The following is a 20495-nucleotide window of genomic DNA, read 5'->3' on the forward strand; positions in this document are numbered from 1 at the left end:
GAGAGCAGAGAGTACTGGGAATCTCCTGATCTGGTGGGGTACTGATAGCATAATAGGACCTGGATGGGACACTGGAAGGCAGTGTAGCGTGAACAAATGGTTTATCAACTTAAAAGAGGGCCCTGTAATCACCCAGGGAGCTTGTAAAAACATGGGTTCTTGGACCAACCCTTAGAGCTTAATCGGATCTAGCACAGGGCTCAGGAATCCACACCTTTAACAAGCTTCTTGGGCAGTTCTGGAACAATGGTCTGTGGCTAGTGACCAAAGTATTTATTGTCTAAACTGGGACACTTTTGAGAATCAGAGTGGGAGATATTAAAAACTACACCAGGCAATAGATGTAAATAAGGATTATCTCAGGAAAACATACGACAGAATGCTTAAGAACACAAACTTTGGTGAAGACAGATCAGGTTCTGCCCTACCTACTGGAGTAAATTATCTCTTTGCACCTCAGTTTCTTCATCTGGAAGAGAGAGCTATCACTGTACACTTAGTACATTATTCTCTTTTGGTAAAGGTTGTCTTGGGCCTGTTTATGTTCCATGCAACCTTAGGCTTTTCAGTGTGCAAGTATTTTTAAGACATTTTGTGAAATAGTGTGTTAGGGTTCTCTAGGGAAACAGAATCAACAAGAGATATCTATAAATATGATTTTATAAAAGTGTCTCACACAACTGTGGGTATGCACGGATCCAAATTCCGTAGGGCAGGCAGCAAACTGGCAACTCCAATGAAGATGTTCAGTGAATTCCTCAGGCAGCGAACTGGCAACTTCAGTGAACGTGTTCAATGAACTCCTCAGGAAACAAACTGGCAACTGTGATGAACTCCTCAGAAAATGCTTAGCTGGTTAGCCAAAGAAGTGAAGGTCCTTTGTCTCACTTAAAAGTCTTCAACCGATTGGATTAAATCCAGCTGACTGAATTCTCTCATTGTGGAAGACATGCCCATCATTGATGCGATTAGTCACAGCTGCAGCCAATTGACTGATGATTTAATAAACCAACCACAAATGTCCTTGCAGTAATGGTTAGGCCAGTGTTTGCTTGACCAGATACCTGGGCACATCACATGGCCAAGTGGACACATGAACCTAACCATCACGAATAGTGTATTTGCCTCTCCAATGTTCTTTACTTCAGGCAAAGCTTACTGCAGAGACTGCAGCCCAGGAAGATAATGAGTGAATGCTACATGCTTATTTTACTAGTTTTGTAAAACAGTTTAATCCTTGGCCACTGAGAGATGGGTTAGAAGGTAGAGTTTGGAAATGCACAGCAAGCAACACTTCTATGTCAGGCTACTTGTTTTGCCAGTATTTCCTGAGAGATCCCAAGAGTGGCCAAGCTTGCCTTGGGCATTGTTGGTGTAGAAAAACTCTACTGCTACTCACATCCCCTTTTCCCTTTCCCTGAGGGTTTAATGGATACTTTTGGGAGACAGGAAATGAAATCTGAATGTTTACAAATTAAAACACCAACTGAAAGAGTCTGTCTCACAGGTGGTAGTTTGGGGTCTGAATCATCTCAGAATCCCCTAAATTCTACCCAAATGGTAATTATTATTAGGGGCAACCCGTATGGTATTATTCATAACATCACTTAGTGTAAGAAATCATGACGTGATACAAAGGCAAAATCCACTTTATTTTTCACACACCATGTGAAAGACAGAAACACATGCTCAGTAGCTCACCGCCTAATGCTGGCCAGCAACTTCCCTTCTGAAGGCAGACAGCAGCTCACCAGGCCCTCAAGATGGTGACAGGGCAGCCTAGCGCTTCCTATTGACAAGTGTACTCCCCACCCCCACCCTGCAGCAAAAATCCTGTTCTGGCATCACATTTTAGCCAGCCAAAATCAGGTTTGCTGGAGCAAAGGCTCTCTCACCGAGGACTGTAGTCCTGGAAGGCTTCTTTTCCGGCGAGCTGCCAGCTCAATCTTCTGAACCAGGCTCACATCCCAGGGATGGGTCACAAAGCTGATGACGGTTCCTGGCACCTCACTCCCCACACGACCCACCCTCCCTGCTCTGTGGATGTAGTCTTGCATGGTGAGGGGAAAATCATAATTGACGACCAGCTCTACACGGGTACTGTCCAGGCCCCGAGAGGCTATGTCTGTGCAGAGAAGTATGTCTTGGGAACCCTTCTGGAAGCACTGAAAGATGCCTGCCCTCATTGAGGCTGGCATTTGCCCTTGCAGCCTTAGGTGTTGGATTTTGTGGTCATCCAGAATATATCCCAGCCAGTTCACTGTGCTGGAGCTATTACAGAAGACCAGAACAGTTCCCGATTGGCCAGTCTTATATGCTTTGTCATGCTGCTTGAGGATCTGTACCAACTCAGTCACCTTCTCTGTTCCCTTCAGCCTCATAAATGTCTGTCTGACATGAGGCATGATGCAGTGGAGCTTGGAGCTGGTGATGGTGGTGAGAGAGTCTGGTTTGGTGACTTTACTCAGCAGCTGGCCCACACCTTCGGGAAATGTGGCCCCCACCAGCACCAGCTGAGCTTTGGGATGGAAGGGGTCTTTTAAGTCAGCTGGGCTTTCTGCTATATTGCTCTTCTCTAAGATGTAGTCCACTAGTTCCAGAAAGCTTTCATCCAACAGTGTGTCTGCCTCATCCAACACCAAGAAGGAGAGCTGTTCCAGGCTGAGCAGTTGCCTTTTCAGGGCTTTCCACAGAGCCCCCGGAGTGGCCACGAGCACATCTGCTGGAGGCTGTCTGGATAGTTGCAGCCTGATCCTATTCATGCCGTGGCCTCCTCCTAGTTCCCGCACCTGCAGGCCCAAGGAGCTGCCCAAGGGCCGGGCCACTGCCCGCACCTGTTCGGCCAATTCTCGGGAAGGAACAAGGACCAGACCCCGGGGAGCAGGGACACGGCAGGAGTCCAGGCTGGGCCGGGCCAGTAACCGCTGAAGCAGAGGCAGCAGGTAGCTGAGAGTCTTGCCACTGCCGGTTTCTGCAGCGCAAAGGATGTGGCGGCCGCGAAGGAGCGGAGGAATGGTGCTCAACTGCACCGTCGTGGGCCGAATAACTTTGGGCGCAGCCTCCTGCAATGCGTGCAGCATCTGGGGCTCCAGGCCCAGTTCCGCGAAGCCCCTCTCGGACGAGACATTCCGCAGGGCTGGTACCTCATGCTGCACACGCTCGATAGCGAAGTGGTCCCCGCTCGCGCGCCGATTCCTCCAGCCACGCGAAGCGAGCGGAGCACACTCCCAACGCCCCAGCGTGAGGCGCGCCGGCTGGTTCAACTCCTGCCGCCGCGCGGAGACCAGCAGCGGGCCAGGTCGCACTAGCACCGGTCGCGGGGCGCTCCGCCGCCCTTTCTGCCGCTGTTCTTGCCGCCGCTGGAGAGCTTGCGGAATGCGAACCACCGGCAGAGGCTCATCCGGACCGCGGACTGCCAAGTCCCGTGCAGGCGCCACGAGCAACAGACGTTTGAGCGACAACAACCGCACGCGCCACGCCAGAGCCATCCTCCCCTCCGCGCGATAGCGGCGCTCGGCAGTGACGTCACGGACGCGCCACAGCATTACGTACGGTGCCCGGCGCAGCTCAGTAAGAAGTGAACATCTGGCGAACTGTGAGGAGGGGCGATCTGCGAAGTTCAGCTGCCGCGAGGTCTGTTGGTTCTTACAGGGTATGGCGACATACAGGTCTGGGCTGTCTGTTGGGAAGGGCGCGTGATGGAGGCAGGGCCGAGGGCTGGCACCCGAAGCGGCGGTGGAGCTCTGGCTTTATGGTTCAGGAGGGCGGAGGGCTTCTGGCTTTCGGGGGCCGATCCCCGCGATTCTCTTTTGTAGCCCTCATCGCCCCTGTGGCGGCTTGTCTAATGCCGACCTTCTCTTGTAGACTCCGAGGATGTGACGATGTTTTCCCAGATGCGATCCACGCGCAATGTCTGGTGATAAGTGGTTGTTGAAAGTTTGAATGAATGGTCAGTTCTGGGGCGAGACAAGAGCTGGGAGTCATAGACCTAGGCTCAACCCCTTTGAAGTCTGAGAGCCCAGAGGGAAAGCCTTTAGCTTATTCTCTGTGAAGTGAAAGATAAGGTCTTCAGACTTTATTTCAAGCGGACCCAACTCTTCTTCACACTTTTTTCCTTTCTTTTCGGTCGAGGTTCGCTCTCTATTTTCTTGTCGCACCTCCCGACTTCTCATTCTGAACTCACCACCTTTTGGTGTACTCCCCTCCACTGGCTTCACAGTCAGGGCTGAGTTGCTTGAATGGTAATATTCCTACTACCTACCGAGTGATCAGTCAGTTGATATGTGGCTTGTCGCACATGGCCCTGGCAGGCAGAATATTTTACCTTAATTCAGAAGTTCAGGTTGCAAAAAAAAACCGAACAAAGAAGCTACCTCATTTATACTTCTAGAAGGAATAGATCTGGAAAATGGGCAATGGGCAGAAAATACAGATATTTTCTGTAGTCCCCAGTGCCTGGGGTAGGAGATAAGGTAAATGTGCATTAACTACCTGGGAGGTTCTTAACATCTGGATAAAGTGTTATAATTTCATCAAATATCATTACAACTATAAAAACTTAGAATTTCAATTACCATTTTGATACATGAGTAGACTTTCTGGAGAGTCATCATTTAAAACAGAAGAGGCGAGAGTGTTGAGGAGTGACAGGTGAACAGTAATTGGATAGAGCATTGCTTCTATATGGGGCTGCTTTTGCCCCCCAGGGAACGTTTATTTTAAAATGCAATTTTATTGAGATAAATTCACATAGCATGGAAACCATCTGAAGTATACAATCACTGGGTCATGGTATCATCACATAGTTGTGTACACAGCCCTATGATCGATTTTAGAACATTTTCATTACTCCAGAAAATAAATAAAAATAAAAAAGAAAACTGTAATCCTCTCATATTCCTTATCCTGCCATACTGTTGACTCATAGTATTGGTGTGGTACATTTGTTAGTGTTGATGAAAGAGTATTAAAATATTACTGTTAACTATAGTCCATAGTTTGCAAGAGGTACATTTTCCCCATATACCCCTCTATTATTAACTCTTTATATAGTGTCTATCTGACGGAATATATCTTAGCTTGGACAGACTAAACAATTTTGCACATTATCTTCACTCTCAAATTTTAAACACTTAAGATAACCCAAAACACCCCAAAGCTCTTATCAGCCCCTAGTTATATATCCCTAGTATTAGTGTGGTACTGGTAAGGTATTCTTATTAAATATAATCTATAATATGCAATATGTAGTTTTTCCCATATAATGCTCTGTTGTTAACTCTTTGTCCAAGTGTCATACCTTAGAAGTAGATTGTGCAAGCACTTGTGGGATGCACACCTTTAAACAACCCCTTTCAATCATGTTTGCCTTCAATGCGGCACTGATATTTATAATCCCATTAACGAACTATCACCTTTGTCCATTCTCATACCTTTAAGTTCACCCTTATTAACATGTTTGTACATATTTGGTAATCATTCTCCCTTCACTAGCTTCTGACTGTCTCTAATTCCCCTATATTCTATGTTATAAGACGCTGATTTTACAATATTCGGGGAGTTCATATTAGTGATAACCTGCAATATCTCTCCTTTTGTGTCTGACTTATTTCACTCAGCCTTATGTCTTCCAGGTTCATCTATGTTGTCATATGTTTCAGGACCTCCTTCCTTCTTACTGCTGCATAGCATTCCATTGTATGTATATACCACATTTTGTTTGTCCACTTGTCTATCGAAGGACACTTGGGTTGTTTCCACCTCTTGGCAATTTTGGACAATGCCGCTATGAACATCAGTGTGCAAATATCTGTTCGTGTCACTGCTTTCATATCTTCTGGGTATGTACCGAGAAGTGAAATTGCCAGATCGTAGAGTAACTTGATATGTAGTTTTCTGAGAAACTGCCAAACTGTCTTCCACAGCATCTGTACCATTATACATTCCCACCAGCCATGCATTAGAGTCCCAATTTCTTCACATCCTCTCCAGCATTTTTAGTTTCCTGTTTGTTTTAAGGCAGCCATTCTTATTTGTGTGAGATGATATCTCATTGTGGTTTTTGATTTGCATTTCTCTAATAGCTAGAGAAGATGAACATTTTTTCATGTGTTTATAGCTATTTGTATTTCCTCTTTGGAAAAATGTCTTTTCATATCTTTTGCCCATTTTATAATTGGGGTGTTTGTACTATTGTCATTTAATTGTAGGATTTCTTTATATATGCTGGATATCAGTTTCTTATCAGATATACACTTTCCAAATATTTTCTTCTGTTGAGTTGGCTGCCTCTTTACCTTTTTGACAAAGTCCTTTGAGGTGCAGAAGCTTTTGATTTTGAGGAGTTCCCATTTATCTATTTTTTCTTTCATTGATTGTGCTTTGGGGGTAAGATCTAAAAAGCTACCTACTAATACAAGGTCTTGAAGATGTTCCCCTACGTTATCTTCTAGGAGTTTTATTGTACTGTCTCTTATGTTGAGGTCTTTGATCCACTTTGAGTTAATTTTTGTGTAGGGTGTGAGGTAGGGGTCATCTTTCATTCTTCTGGATATTTTCTACCAGCCCCATTTTTGAAGAGACTGTTCTGTCCCAGTTCAGTGGATTTGGGCACCTTATCAAAAATGAGTTGACCGAAGACCTGTGGGTCTATTTCTGAACTCTTGATTAGATTCCGTTGATCAATACATCTATCTTTGTGCCAATACCGTGCTGTTTTGACCACTGTGACTTTATACTAGGCTTCAAAGTCGGGAAGTGTAAGTCCTCCACTTCATTCTTCTTTTTTAAGAACTTTTTTTGGCAATTTGAGGCCCATTTCCCTTCAAATAAATTTGATAACTGGCTTTTTCAAGGCTGCAAATTAGGTTGTTGGAATTTTCATTGGAATTGCATTGAATCTGTAGATCAGTTTGGGTCGACTTGATGTCTTCACAACGTTTAGCCTTCCTATCTATGAACAAGGAATATCCACCTATTTAGGTCCTCTTTGATTTATTTGAATAAAGTTTTGTAATTTTCTCTGTAGAGGTCTTTTATATCCTTGGTTAAGTTTATTCCTAGGTACTTGTATTTTTTAGTTGCTACTGTGGATGGAATTTTTTTCTTGAGTGTGTCTTCAGTTAGGTTGTTTCTAGTGTATAGGAACATTACTGACTTTTGTCTTGTATCCTGCCACTTTGCTGAATTTGTTTATTAGCTCAAGTAGCTTTGTCGTTGATTTCTCAGCATTTTTCAGATATAGGATCATATCATCTGCAAACAATGACGGTTTTACTTCTTCCTTTCCAATTTTGATGTCTTTTATTTCTTTGTCACGCCAGATTGCTCTGACTAGAACTTCTAGTACAATGTTGAATAATAGTGGTGACAGTGGGCATCCTTGTCTCGTTGTCGATCTTAGGGGAAGGTTTTCCGTCTCTCAACGTTGAGCACAATGCTGGCTGTGGGTTTTTCATATATGCCCTTTATCGTATTAAAAATTTTTTTCTTCCATTCCTACCTTTTGAACTGATTTTATCAAAAAAGGATGTTGAATTTTGTTGAATGCTTTTTCAGTATCTATTAAGATGATCATTTGATTTTTGTCTTTTGTTTTGTTAATGTGTTAAATTACATTGATTGATTTTCTTCTGTTGAACCACACTTGCATGCCTAGAATGAACCCCACTTGGGTAGTGGTGTATGAGTCTTTTAATGTGTCTTTGGATTCGATTGGCAAGTATTTCGTTGAGAATTTTTGCATCTATATTTGTTAGGGAGATTGGCCTGTAGTTTTCCTTTCTTGTAGTATCTTTAGTTGGTTTTGGTATTAGAGTGATGATAGCTTCATAAAAGGAGTTAGGTATGTTCCTTTTTCTTCAATTTTTGGAAGAGTTTGAGCAACAGGAATGGTGTTAGTTCTTTTTAGAAAGGTTGGTAAAATCCCCCTGTGAAGCCATCTGACCCTGGGCTTTTGTTTGTAGGAAGCTTTTTGACAACTGATTGATCTCTTTAATTGTGATTGGTTTGTTGAGGTCTTCTATTTCTTCTTGGGTCAATTTAGGCTCTTCATGTGTTTCCAGGAAATTATCCATTTCCTCTAAATTGTCTAGTTTGTTGGCATACAGTTGTTCATAGTATCCTCTTACGATTTTTAAAATTTCTTTGGGATCCACAGTAATGTCCCCCCTCTCATTTCTGGTATTGTTGATTTGGGTCTTCTCTCTTTTTAACTTTGTCATTCTACCTAAGCATTTGTCAGTCTTGTTGATGTTCTCAAAGAACTAACTTTTGGTTTTAATTCTTCTCTCTATTGTTTTTTTGATCTCCAGCTCATTTATTTCTGCTTTAATGTTATTTCTTTTCTTCTGCTTGCTTTAGGGTTAGTTTGTTGATCATTATCTTCTTCAGTTGTTCAGTTAGGTCTTTGATTTTAGCTTTTCTTCCTTCTTAATGTATGCATTTAGAGCTTTATTTGCCCTTTAGCACTGCCTTTGCTGCATCCCATAGGTTTTTTTTTTACTTTAGAAATGATTTTATTTCATATGCAAATAATGAACCAACACTCTACCCATAAGCTCTATTTTCCAAAAACAACAAGGCTTTTGTAAAGAAAACAACGCAACAAATTTTAAAAGGCACTGGGATTCCTCTGCTTCTAAATTAGTGCCAAGCTGGAAAAATAAAGCTTGTCCCACCAGGAATCTCAAGTTCGTGGAAATTAATCAAGTTTAGAGCCATTTCAAGAAAAGATTATTCAGCTCTCACCCATAACATCCACAACTGGCTAGCAGAACACTTAAATCAGGTCAGAACAGTACAACATAATTAGGCCTCAATCTCCGGGGGCCAAAATGCTCATAGAAGATGCTAATAAAACCAAAACAGGAAATCTTAAAATAAAAGTATCACTTGAGGTCAATCTTCACATAGATTGTTAGTTCTTTATTGAGCCCCTCTTCTATAGCATTAATAAAGGGAGTATCTTACTGCAAAGAAAGTTTTATTTTATGTATCATTAGCCATGAATTTTGTCATTACTTATTACATAAAAGCTGCCTAGGGCCATTATCCGAATGACATGACCATTTTATGCCCACAATTCACTTCTATACTTACAAACAGAATTTTCATGATTTACATAGTACAACTTATCAGTGAAGGTTTAAAGTTGAGACACAATCTAACATCCATAACATCTGATGTTTTATAGATAGCAACGTAGGAGAAATGTATTTTTAATTACCTTTCATTTGAGTGACCTCACAAAAAAAATACATCAATACTTTAGAAGTTCCAAGTCTCAAGAAGAGATTTTCAAAAGCACATATAGAAATGGTTACAGACAGAAGATTTCTAAGAAATATCTTCCATGTCCACATCCCGTTGTAATTGCAGTACCATTTTTTCTTCCAGCTGCTTTCCTTTGCCTGCAAGAGGAGCCCGGATAAGATGGATGTTTTGCTTGACCTCTTTGATGTCCTGAACTTTCTGTAGTTCTTTATTTTTCTTTAACCTGTTCATTATAAATTTAGCTTGGCGTTTCTGTTTAATTTCTTCGACTCTCTTCATTGCATCAATAGTTTTATTCCATAGCTCTCGCTGGTACTTGACAGGTTCATTTCTACGTTTTTCAAATTCAAATGAATTATCCACTGTAAGCTCTTTACCAGCTGCCTTCCGGAATGCTTTAGTCCACCTGACCTTGCGAGGATTACGCTTCCTTTTAAAGTTTTTATGACATTTGGATTTACAGAATCTGAACACCTTACAATCATTGCGGATGAACATCATGCCGTGGCCGGGATAGATTGGCCCAGAACAGAAATAACACTTCTCGATACGCATATTGAACCCGCGTGCAAACACACAACCAAACGCCGAGTTTGAGGGGAAGTCTCCCATAGGTTTTTGTACGTTGTGTTCTCATTTTCGTTCATCTCTATTGATTTCTCTTGCAATTTCTTCTTTGATCTACTGATTGTTTAGGAGTATGTTGTTTAGCCTCCACATATTTGTGAAGTTTTTGGTTCTTTGGTAGTTATTGATTTCTTTGGTGGTTATTGATTTCTAGAGGATCAATGGTCAGAGACTGTGCTTTGGATATTTTCAATCTTTTTAAATTTATTGATGCTTGTTTGAATCCCAACATATGATCTATCCTCGAGAATGTTCCATGAGTGCCAGAGAAGAAGGTATATCCTGGTAATTTGGGATGTAAAGCTTTATGTATGTCTGTTAAGTTTGATTCATTTATCAATGTTTAGGTCCTCAGTTTCCTTATTGGTCCTCTGTCTGTCTGGTTGTTCTTTCTATAGAATAGAGTGGTGTATTGAAGTCCCCCACTATTATTGTAGAAACGTCTATTTCTCCCTTTAGTTTTACCAATGTTTGTCTCATGTACTTTGGAACACCTTGAATGGGTGCATAAACATTTATGATCGTTATTTCTTCTTGGTGAATTGTCCCATTTATTAATACATAGTGTCTTTCTTCATCTCTTATGACATCTTTGCATTTAAAGTCTATTTTATCTCATATTAGTATTGCTACTCCTGCTTTCTTTTGGCTGTAGCTTGCATGGAATATTTTTTCCATCCTTTCACTTTCAATCTCTTTGTGTCACTGGGTTATGATGAGTCTCTTGGGAACAGTGTATCGATGGATCATACTTTTTAATCTATTCTGCCAATCTCTATCTTTTAATTGGGGAGTTTAATCCATTCACATTCAGTGTTACTGCTGTGAAGGCAGTTCTTGAACCAGCCATCTTATATTTTGGTTTTTAGTTGTCAGATCTGTTTCCCACCCCCTCTTTTTTTTTTCCCTTTAAGTTACCCTTATAATACTCTTCAGTTCTGTGCCCTTCTCCAGACCTCTCTCTCCTTTCTTTTTTTCTAAGCTGATCTCTTGTTAAATCTCTCAGCATTTGTTTGTCTGTGAAAATTTTAAACTCTCCCTCAATTTTGAAGGAACCTTTGCTGGACAAAGAATTCTTGGCTGGTAATTTTTCTCTTTCAGAATCTTAAATATGTCATACCACTGCCTTCTCACCTCCATGGTGCTTGCTGAGTAGTCAGTACTTATTCTTACGTGGTTTCCTTTGGATGTGGTGTTTGTACATCTTTGATTAGTTGTTCCAGATTTTTTATCTCCTCTGACTTTTTGATCTCTTTCTTTGGGCCATTTCTGCCTGAGTTTTAGTATGCCTTGTGCATTTTTGCTGCTATTTGGTCCTGTGATTATCTTGATGGGTCTATTCCCATGGTCATTTTCTCTCTGTTTCCTAGAGTTTAGTTGTTGCCTGAGTTTGTGTTCGGGCACTTCTTTGACAGTTGAATTGTCTGTATTTGTCAGCCAAAACAGGGACAGGTACCCTAGCAGGGGTGTAGACCAGCTCCAGTGGGCCTGCGTTAGGGTCTGAAGAGGCTCTGAAAAGCTCTGCAGTTGCCCTACATGCTCAGCAGATGGCACAGTTCAGTGACTTAATGGTCCTCAGAAGCTGTTTACTTCCTGGAGCCCAAGCAGTATCTCTCTGGGCGGGGCTGAAACTGTGGGATTCCTGTGCCCTCACTTTGCCAGCCAAAATCTGGCTCACTGTGGGGCTATGTCTCCCACTTTACTTGTGGCAGAGGATTCCCCCAGCTGCCCCAGTCTGTAGCCGTGCCCCAGGCAAGGATCAGGCCTCAAGCTGCCGTTTTCCTCAAGGGTGGTGGATGGGCACCAGGACGGAAGGCTGGAAACACAGTCTGTGTCCATGTTTTCCCAGACTCTTTGTCCGTCACTGACCTGGGCCTTGAGATGGTCTTCCCTGTCCCCTGGATCCCCAAACAGTTGATTTGGGTAGTTTCTACCAGGCTGCTTGCTGCTTTTAGGGAAGATTTTGCAGTTCCCTCCCTGATCCTCCATTCTGCAAGCTCTTCATTGCTGCCCTTTTGTATTCTACCCTTTCCTGTGGCTTAAGTCCCTTGCTTGGGTTTCTGCGTCTGGATATAGGTGGGGATCTGTCTCACTGCTGTGAGAGTTTTATAGTCTGTATCCCCGGTGGGAGGTGGGAAGGATCCTGGCTGCTGCCTCTGGGACTGACCTGCATGGGACCAAGTGAGGGCGGAGGGAGAGGAACAGCCATTCCAGAATGGAAGTTTCCTACCTGATATTTTTCTCTTTTTTCGATTTGGCATTTGTGGGATCGTTTTCCAGTCTGTATTTTCCTCCAGAGTTCTGAACAAGTGAGAATTGTCCTTTTTTTTCACTGAATCTCTGAGGAGGAGCTGTTTACATTGCCATGTTGATGACATCCCCTATGGGACATTTTATAATGGCTGGAGACATTTTTAGTTGTCATATTTGAGAAGATACTAATGGCAGCTAGTGGGTAGAATCTAAGGATGCTGCTGAACATTGAACAATGCATGGGACAGCCCCAACAACAAAGAATTGTCTGGCCCAAAATGTCAGTAATCCGCTGTTGAGAAACCCTGGGAGAGAGGATGAGGACTGAAGAGGCTGAGGTTAGCCACATGTACTCTCCCTTCAGGTAAACAAACTCTTGTGGGCACTATTCCATCCCCAGAATCTGTAGCAGTCACCCTGATACCATTGCTTGTAGTGCCCTTGGGATCAGGAACCTTGGAGCCCGTATAAGTCATAAACATAGGAAAGGAGTGGTTCAAGAAGGTGAAGCTGGAGAAGAGAAGTTTAGGGAGATTCATACCATCCTCATGTATTTGGGGGAAAGTGTCAGGTGAAAGAGAGATAAGATGTGCTGTGAGGTGCACCGTTCTTGAAGGCAGAACTATGACCCATGGATGACAGTTCTTTTCATAAAGAACTGCTGTAATGACTAGAGCTGCCCAGATCTGTCTTGTAAATTCTCAGTTTCCTGTAATAGAAAAGTTCATGTCCAGGCTGGATGACCATGGCTGGTAATGTGATAGATGAAAGTTGGCCTTAAGGGTTCCCAAGATTTTGTGATTCTGTGGTTTTTATATGATTCTTTCCCAAGACCTCAGGGTCAGTGTTCCTAGCTAAATAGCTCCTTGGATGCTTGACCTGACAGGGTTTTTCTATTTCCATGTGCCACTATCTTTCAAATGTAAAACAAAGAATTGCTTTGCACCAAGCCAGAACAAATATATTGAAGGAATTATCAGAAAAGAATAATATATAGGTATGTATTTTCATTTGGGTTTTGTCTAAATATTGGGGCTAGGGTAGCTGTTTGGTATATGGCTGCTTTCTCATCATGCTTGAGCCCTTACAATATGATTACCTCCAAGTCTTATAGGGTCTAGAGCCTGTCTTAGCCTGTCATTGCCCATGATCCCTAATATCGTTCCATCACTAATCAGACACCACCTATGTTTCCTCTCTTTTCCTCCTGCCTGCAGCAGACATTGGATAATCTCTAGTTGTTATTGATACACAAGTTTCATGGTATTGTGCTTTAGAAATAGGAAAGGTTTATTTATTGTACAAAAAGTTGTGATCTCCTTGGGGCAGTGCTTTAACTTGTTAGTATTTTTTTCACCAAGGCTGCTGTGGTTACTTATGTTGCTGGGTTACTTCCTAAGTTTTAAGCAGTATTATTCCTTGAATCTCAGGTGATAATGGTACAGAGTGTTTCATTCATTCAACAAATATTTACTGAGGACCACATATATGCCAGGCACTGTTCAAAGAGACAGTGAACAAAACAGACAAAATCCCTTCCCCCTGTGTAGTTTACATTCTAATTTGGTTTGGTGTGAAGGCTGGACATTGGTATTGTAAAGAACCTCTCTGGATGATTATAATGTGCTCCCAGAGTTGAGAACCACTATTATAAATGAAAGACTTTGGGATGTGTAAGGCATTGCAAAAAAAAAAAAAAAAAAAAAAGTGGTTATTATTATTCCTTCATTATTCCCCCATTTTCCTGCCTGCATCAGGACTGTAGTATAAATGTTGACCATTCACTTTTGCAATATTCTACTGCTATTTCCTTGGTCTCAGCCCTTGTCATTGTATGCCTGGATCCTTTCTAACATGAGTTCCTACTTCCTTCCTACCTTTTACCCTCCAGTCCATGCCTGAGTCATCTTATTAAAGTGCAACCATGGCAGTGTCACCCCTTGACTCAAAAGCCATCAATGGATCTCCATTGCCTATAGATTATCTTCTAATCACCGTCCAATTTCGTCTCCTGCTGCTTCCTTCCTTGAATCTTGTTCACTCAAGTGGTGGTTTCCGTCCAAGTTGGATAAAGGACTTGTAGTCCTTTATTGGGTAAGCAAGGGAGTGGGGTAGTAATTCATCTGCTTTATAACCAAACTGAGCTGTGGCAAGACACTTTAAAGGCAGTTTGGCTTTAAGCCTCTTCTGTGGCTGAAACATGAATCACATTGTGGCTCTTGTTGCCGCTTGACCTGTTAATTTCTTTTTACAACAAACACTAAGCACTTACCTCATGCGAGGTGTATGCTCTGTGGTGAGGGCCTGAATGTTTGGAATCCCCTAGGTTCTAGGACTGACAGATTGTTACAAGAGCATATTTTGTACCAGCACAGGATTGAACTCAGAGGAGGAGCCCACAACCTGTTTTGGGGAGATGGGGGTCAGGGAAGGCTTCCTGGAGGAGGTGATATTTGTGCTGAGTTCTGAAAGGCTAGTGGGATTTGGCGGGGTGGAGAAATAGGGATGTGGCTCCTAGGAAGGGGCAGCTTGTTCAGATACTCCAAACAGAGAGGGCCAGTTTGGGAACTATAAATACTTCAGAATAGCTGAAGCTTGCCTAGGGGGTATTAAGTGAGCAGAGGGTAAGTGCTGAAAGGTGAGGCTTCTTTGGAAGGCAAGGGTCAGACTCTATTTCCATGGTAAGGAATGTGGATGTAATTGTAAGCCTTCCCACTTACAGGGGAAGGCTTTCAGGGATTGGTATTTAGAAAGACCCATCTGGCTGTTGGAAGGAGCATGAATTGGAAGAGATGAGCCTGGAAGCAGAGAGACTGGTTTGGGGTTTGTTCTGGTTTGCTAATGCTGCTGTTATGCAAAATACCAGAAATGGATTGGCTTTTTTTTTTTTTTTTCCGTCTTTAAAATTCAGTTTTATTGAGAAATATTCACATACCATACAATCATCCATGGTGTACAATCAACTGTTCACAGTAACATCATATAGCTGTGCATTCATCACCGCAATCTATTTTTTTATTTTGAAATAAATTCAAAGTTATATGAACAATTGCAAAAACAATACTAGCCCCATACACAGAATTCCATCATACTCTGACCCACCTTCCCCGATAGCTCAATCCACCAACTTTAACATGCTGTCACATCGCTATTTCTTTCCCTCCCTCCCTATCATCCATCATCTATTGCTCTGTCTTCTGAACATATGAGAGTTAGCTGCACACATCCTTGAGCATATACTATAATTCACGTATACGCTTTCCATGAACAAGAACATTCTTTTATGCAATTCCATTAAGCGCAGCTAAGAAGTACAAGAGATTCAACAATGATACAAAGCTTACATTCTATATTTCCTTTTCTTTATGTCTCAGCTGTGTTCCTTTGAGCCACCTGTCCTCTATCCTCCAATCCCATCCAAGTTCATCCTTAGCATTCAATTGTCATCTAGTTAGACTGTCTTTTTTTTTTTTTTCAGTTGTGGAAACATATATACAGCCTAAATCTTCTCATTCCACCCCCTCCCTAGCCTTCCATTAGTGGGATTAATCACATTTAGAATGTTGTAATGCTCTTTCCCACCATCCATTACTAGAAATTTTCCTTCACCTCAGACAGCAACCCTACACCTATTTCTTAACTCCCCATTGCCCCTTCCCCCATTTCTCTTAACTGAAACTCTACTTTTCACCTCTATGGTTATATTCTCAGATAATTTCTTTGTGTTTATTGTGGGGCTTAAAATTAAACTCTTAAATCCATATCAATCTTGTTTTTCTTTGATAGCACCATCACTTAAATAGGACACATAAACTATGTTCCTATACTCCTTCATTCCCCCACCTTTACATAGTTGTCTAAAATTACATATTTTACATTGAGTTCAAAACCACTGATTTGTCCTTAGAGTTTGTGTATTTTATATCATGTAGGAAGTAAATAGTGGAGTTACAGTTCAAAAATTATTGACTTCTTGTTGTATTCCATTGTGGTTGGGAAATGTGCTTTGAGTCGATGCAATTTTTTTTTTTTTTTTTTTTTAATTTCTTGAGGCTTGTTTTATGTCCCAGCTTATGGTCCCTTCTGGAGAAAGATCTGTGATCACTAGAGAAAAATGAGTGTCCTGGTGATTTGGGATGTAAGGTAGTATACATGTCTGTTAAAATTCTCTATATCTCTTTCTCCTTTATTTGTTTCTCTATTGGTAGGGCTTTCTTTAGAGTCTGAAGTAGGGCAGGTCTTTTATTGGCAAAGTCTCTCAGCATTTGTTTGTGAAAAATTTAAGCTCTCCCTGAAACTTGAAGGAGAGTTTTCTGGATAAAGTATCCTTGTTGGAAATTTTTCTCTCTCAGAATTTTAAATATGTCATGCCACTGCCTTCTCGCCTCCATGGTGGCCGCTGAGTAGTCACTACTTAGTCTTATCTTGTTTCCTTTGTATGTGGTGAATTGCTTTTCTCTTGCTGCTTTCAGAACTTGCTCCTTTTCTTCAGTATTTGAGAGTCTGATCAGAATATGTCTTGGAGTGGGTTTATTTGGATTTATTCTATTTGGAGTTCCCTGGGCATTTATGATTTGTGTATTTATGGTGTTTAGAAGACTTGGGAAGTTTTCCCCAACAATTTCTTTGAATACTCTCCTTAAACCTTTACCCTTCTCTTCCCCTTTTGGGACACCAGTGAGTCTTAAGTTTGGATGTTTTATTTTATCTATCATATCCCTGAGATCCATTTTGAGTTTTTTTATTTTTTTTCTCCATTCTTTGTTTTGTTCTCTCATTTTCTGTTCTATGGGCTTCTAGGACACTGAGATGTTGTTCAGCTTCCTTTAGTCTTGTATTGTGAATATCCAGAGTCTTTTTAATTTGGCCAACAGTTTCTTTTATTTCCATAAAATCTTCTATTTTTTTATTTACTCTTGCAATGTCTTCTTTATGCTTTTCTAGGGTCTTCTTTATGTCACTTATATCCTGGGCCATGGTCTTCTTGATGTCCTTTAAATCCTTTGCCATGTTTTTGTTCCTCGATTGTAGTTCTTTGATTAATTTTGCGAAGTACTGTGTATCTTCCGATATCTTGATTTGTGTGTTTGGAGTTGGATTCTCCATATCTTCTGGTTTTATCATATGCATTAAGATTTTCTGTTGTTTTTGGCCTCTTGGCATTTGTTTTGCTTGATAGGGTTCTTTCAAGTTGTAAAAAAAAAAAGGGATATCTATCTAATTTTTCAGAAACACAGTTTGGTGACGTACACTTTCTCTAACTAACCAGCAGATAGCGTCTGTGAGTCACCTGTATCCCTCAAGTCATTTCTCAACCTTGTTCCCGCGTTGTGTGGGGAAATGATTCTTGCGGGTTCAGTTGGAGAACTCAGTTTGGGTGTGTTACTGGAGCCATCCACCCTGAATGTACGGCATATGTACGGGTGGCCAGGGAGGAAGGGTAGTTTTAATGTTCAAATCCCCCAGGTTCCCAGAGATTCAAGGCTGCCGCAAGAGTCTAAGCCTTCATTTCAGTTCAGCCGCAGACCCTCTCTCTCGCTGATCCACAAACCACCGGACTTGGCGTAGCGACCCTAGGTTCTCCTAGCGGGTCCCCCCTCCCAGCCATGATCCTCCAGGAGCTCAGCCAAGGGAATGCTGTGCTACGTCACCAGTGCGCGCCATCCCTCAAGGGAAGCCCCGGGCCGCCGGGCCGTGTGGCGGCGTGCTCCCAGCCCAAAGCAAAAATGGTCGAACGGGGCGTCTCAGCCCCCTCCTCCTCAGACAGTTCCTCCTTCCCAGCTCCAGGACAACTGGTGGGGCTCTGGGCTGTGGGCACGGCCCTGGGCAGGAGCCTATCCAGCCCTCTGGTGGGCTGGCTTCTAGCCGCAGGGTTTCTCTCTGCTTCTGGCTCTCACCTCCGTTCCCCTGGACCCAAGGGTATCTGCAGCGGGCTATCCTCCTGGCCAGACACCGAGAGGCCGGCCCAGCCCCCTCCTGCCGTGTTTTACTGCGTGGTTCCCTCAATCACGGCTGCAGCCACTCCTGGGTTTTTCCCTTTTTTTTTTTTTTTTTTTTTTAAAAGAGCCAGCTGGTCTCCAAACACTGAACCCTGGCTTCCCCAGACCGCTGTGTGGCTGCGGGTCTTACAGCCAGCTTACTCACTCATTTCAGAATGCCGACTCCTGGTTTCACCAAGTATACGGCCCCTCTGGAGCTAGGAGCCCTCGTCCAGCTGGCGCATCGCTGTAACCGGTATTCTGGGTCACTTTCTGCCTTTTAGCTAGTGTTTTTCACGGAGGCATTCTTTCGCCCTGTCTCAGCTAGCCACCGTCTTAGTTTCTCCTCGGATTGGCTTTTATAAAGTGGATTTATTGGGTTAGAAATAACCTAAGTTCTAAGGTCATAGAAGTGTACAAACTAAGGCATCAGCAAGAGGATACCTTCGCTGAAGGAAGGCTGGTGGCATCTAGAACGCCTCCATCAGCTGGGGAAGCACGTGGCCAGCGTCTGCTGGTGGTTTGCTCCTGGGTTGTGTTTCAGAATGGCTTCCTCCAAAATGTCTCTCTTAGCTTCTCTCAGCTCTGTGCTTGGTTATCATGGGGTGTTTCTCTCCAAGCATCTGGGTGTCTGGGGCAAACTCTGGGCTTCATCTCTTACGTAGCATCTCCAAATGTTTTTCTGTCTTCATCTCCACGTGACTCCTGGCATCAGCTTCTGTGTCAGCTCTTAAGCTCTTTTAAGTACTCCAGTGAACTAATCAAGACCCAGCCTGAATGGGTGGGGTCCACACCTTCATGGAAATAATTTAATCAAAGATCTCACCCACAGTTGGGTGAGTCACATCTCCATGGAAACACTCAATCAAAAGGTTCCACCCAACAAGATTGGATTAAAAGATCATGGCTCTTCTGGGGTCCATAACAGTTTCAAACTGGCACACGGTTGCTGCCAGGGTTCAGTTGAGAGATGATGGTAGTGGCAGAGCCTAGAAGCTTTAGTTGTTTTCATTTTCTTTTTATCTTCGGCACCTCACACTGTGCCTTGAAACTAAGAGCTAATGGATGCTTCCTGGTATAACAATAGATGTGAGAGCATGTTGAAAGTATAAAAGCATGCTGGGAACCAATATGCTACATACTCTACCTGCATCATCACATTTACTCTCCGCAGCATCCCTCTGTTGTAGAGTCTATTGGAGCCTTGTCTTCTGGAAGGGGGAGCTAAGACTGGACTGGGCTAATTAATCTGCCCAGAGGGCAGAGCAGGAATTCAAATAATGGTCTGATTCCAGAACTCAGGAACTTAACCATGATGTCCTTTATCACTGCTTTCTCTTCCAAATGTAATATATTATTTTAGTTTTTTCTCATTTATGCATTTTTAAATTTTAAATTCAGTTTTGAGATATATTCACATACCCTGCAGTCATCCACAGTGTACAATCAACTGTTCACAGTACCATCATACAGTTGTTCATTCATCACTCCAATTTTTGAAAATTTTCCATACTCGAAAAAGAATAAGAATAAAAATAAAAGTAAAAAACAACACCCAAAGCATTCCATCCCTACCATCCCACCCTATTTTTCATTTACTTTTTGTCCCCATTTTTCTCCTCCTCTGGCCACACACTGAATAAAGGGAGTGTGAGCCACAAGGTTTTCACAATCACATAGTCATACCATGTAAGCTACATAGTTGTGCAATCGTCTTCAAGAATCAAGGCTACTGGGTTGCATTTCCACTATTTCCGGTATTTCCCCATTTTGCCTTTTTAAGTGGGAAGTAGGATAATTCTCTGTTTAATTCTGATTGATTTTCATTTTCATTTTAAATTTGTATTTTAAAGACCTTGACTCTAGGTCTTAGTTTTGGGGGAAATTGACATAGAAGGGACTGGTGAAGTTTTTGTCCATTCACTGACTAAGTTATGCTCAATCTGAAAGCCTTTTAATTAATGAGCTATTGTATCCACCCAACTGAAGTTAAGGTTAATGTCTGAGGAAGAAATTGGATGTACTCAAAAGGTAATAAGAGGAGACCAGTCCTTAGAAGGAACGGCATAGGAGATTGTCTGAGAATGTGAGATTGTTTGAGAATGAGTATCTAAAATGGTGATCTGGATGTGTCCTCAGAGCACGGTGAGTGGTTGTGACTGTAACTGTGAAAGAGGTGGGGGCTTCTTAGCTTCTCTTTGGAGGCTATAGAATGGTTGGTCTGGGAACTCCCTGTGACACATTGAATATTGAGCAGCTGCAGGAAGGAATGAAGCAGTAAGACATGCAACTAGGTGAGTGGATCTTGAGGACAGTATTGTGAGTGAAGTACGCCAGAAACGAAAAGACAAAGATTATGATGCC

General features: G+C 42.3%; 3 protein-coding genes across 4 annotated transcripts in view; 1 reads left to right on the forward strand and 2 right to left on the reverse strand.

Annotated features, from left to right (window-relative positions):
- Positions 1-1106: 1106 nt before the first annotated feature.
- Positions 1107-3508, reverse strand: DDX28 (DEAD-box helicase 28). Its single transcript, XM_037816036.1, has one exon. It carries the CDS (start codon positions 3486-3488, stop codon positions 1866-1868), a length of 1623 nt encoding a protein of 540 aa, XP_037671964.1. The 5' UTR covers positions 3489-3508; the 3' UTR covers positions 1107-1865.
- A 34-nt stretch (positions 3509-3542) lies between these two features.
- Positions 3543-20495, forward strand: part of DUS2 (dihydrouridine synthase 2) — a 59980-nt gene continuing 43027 nt past the window's right edge. Inside the window, exon 1 of one of the 2 annotated variants that reach the window (XM_037816369.1) lies at positions 3543-3633. The gene's annotated coding sequence lies outside the window, so the exon portion shown is untranslated. Of the gene's footprint in view, positions 3653-20495 lie in introns of both variants that reach the window. The other variant, XM_037816370.1, reaches the window with a different exon arrangement.
- On the reverse strand, positions 8932-9828 carry LOC119518928 (probable ribosome biogenesis protein RLP24). Its single transcript, XM_037816372.1, has one exon. The coding sequence runs from the start codon at positions 9826-9828 to the stop codon at positions 9337-9339; it is 492 nt and encodes a 163-aa protein (XP_037672300.1). The 3' UTR covers positions 8932-9336.

The sequence above is a fragment of the Choloepus didactylus genome, chromosome 22, assembly GCF_015220235.1.
Source record: "Choloepus didactylus isolate mChoDid1 chromosome 22, mChoDid1.pri, whole genome shotgun sequence".
NCBI lineage: Eukaryota > Metazoa > Chordata > Mammalia > Pilosa > Megalonychidae > Choloepus > Choloepus didactylus.

Coding starts and splice junctions, on each gene's coding strand:
- DDX28 (XM_037816036.1), bottom strand. CDS start 3,488: ATGGCTCTGGCGTGGCGCGTGCGGTTGTTGTCGCTCAAACGTCTGTTG.
- LOC119518928 (XM_037816372.1), bottom strand. CDS start 9,828: ATGCGTATCGAGAAGTGTTATTTCTGTTCTGGGCCAATCTATCCCGGC.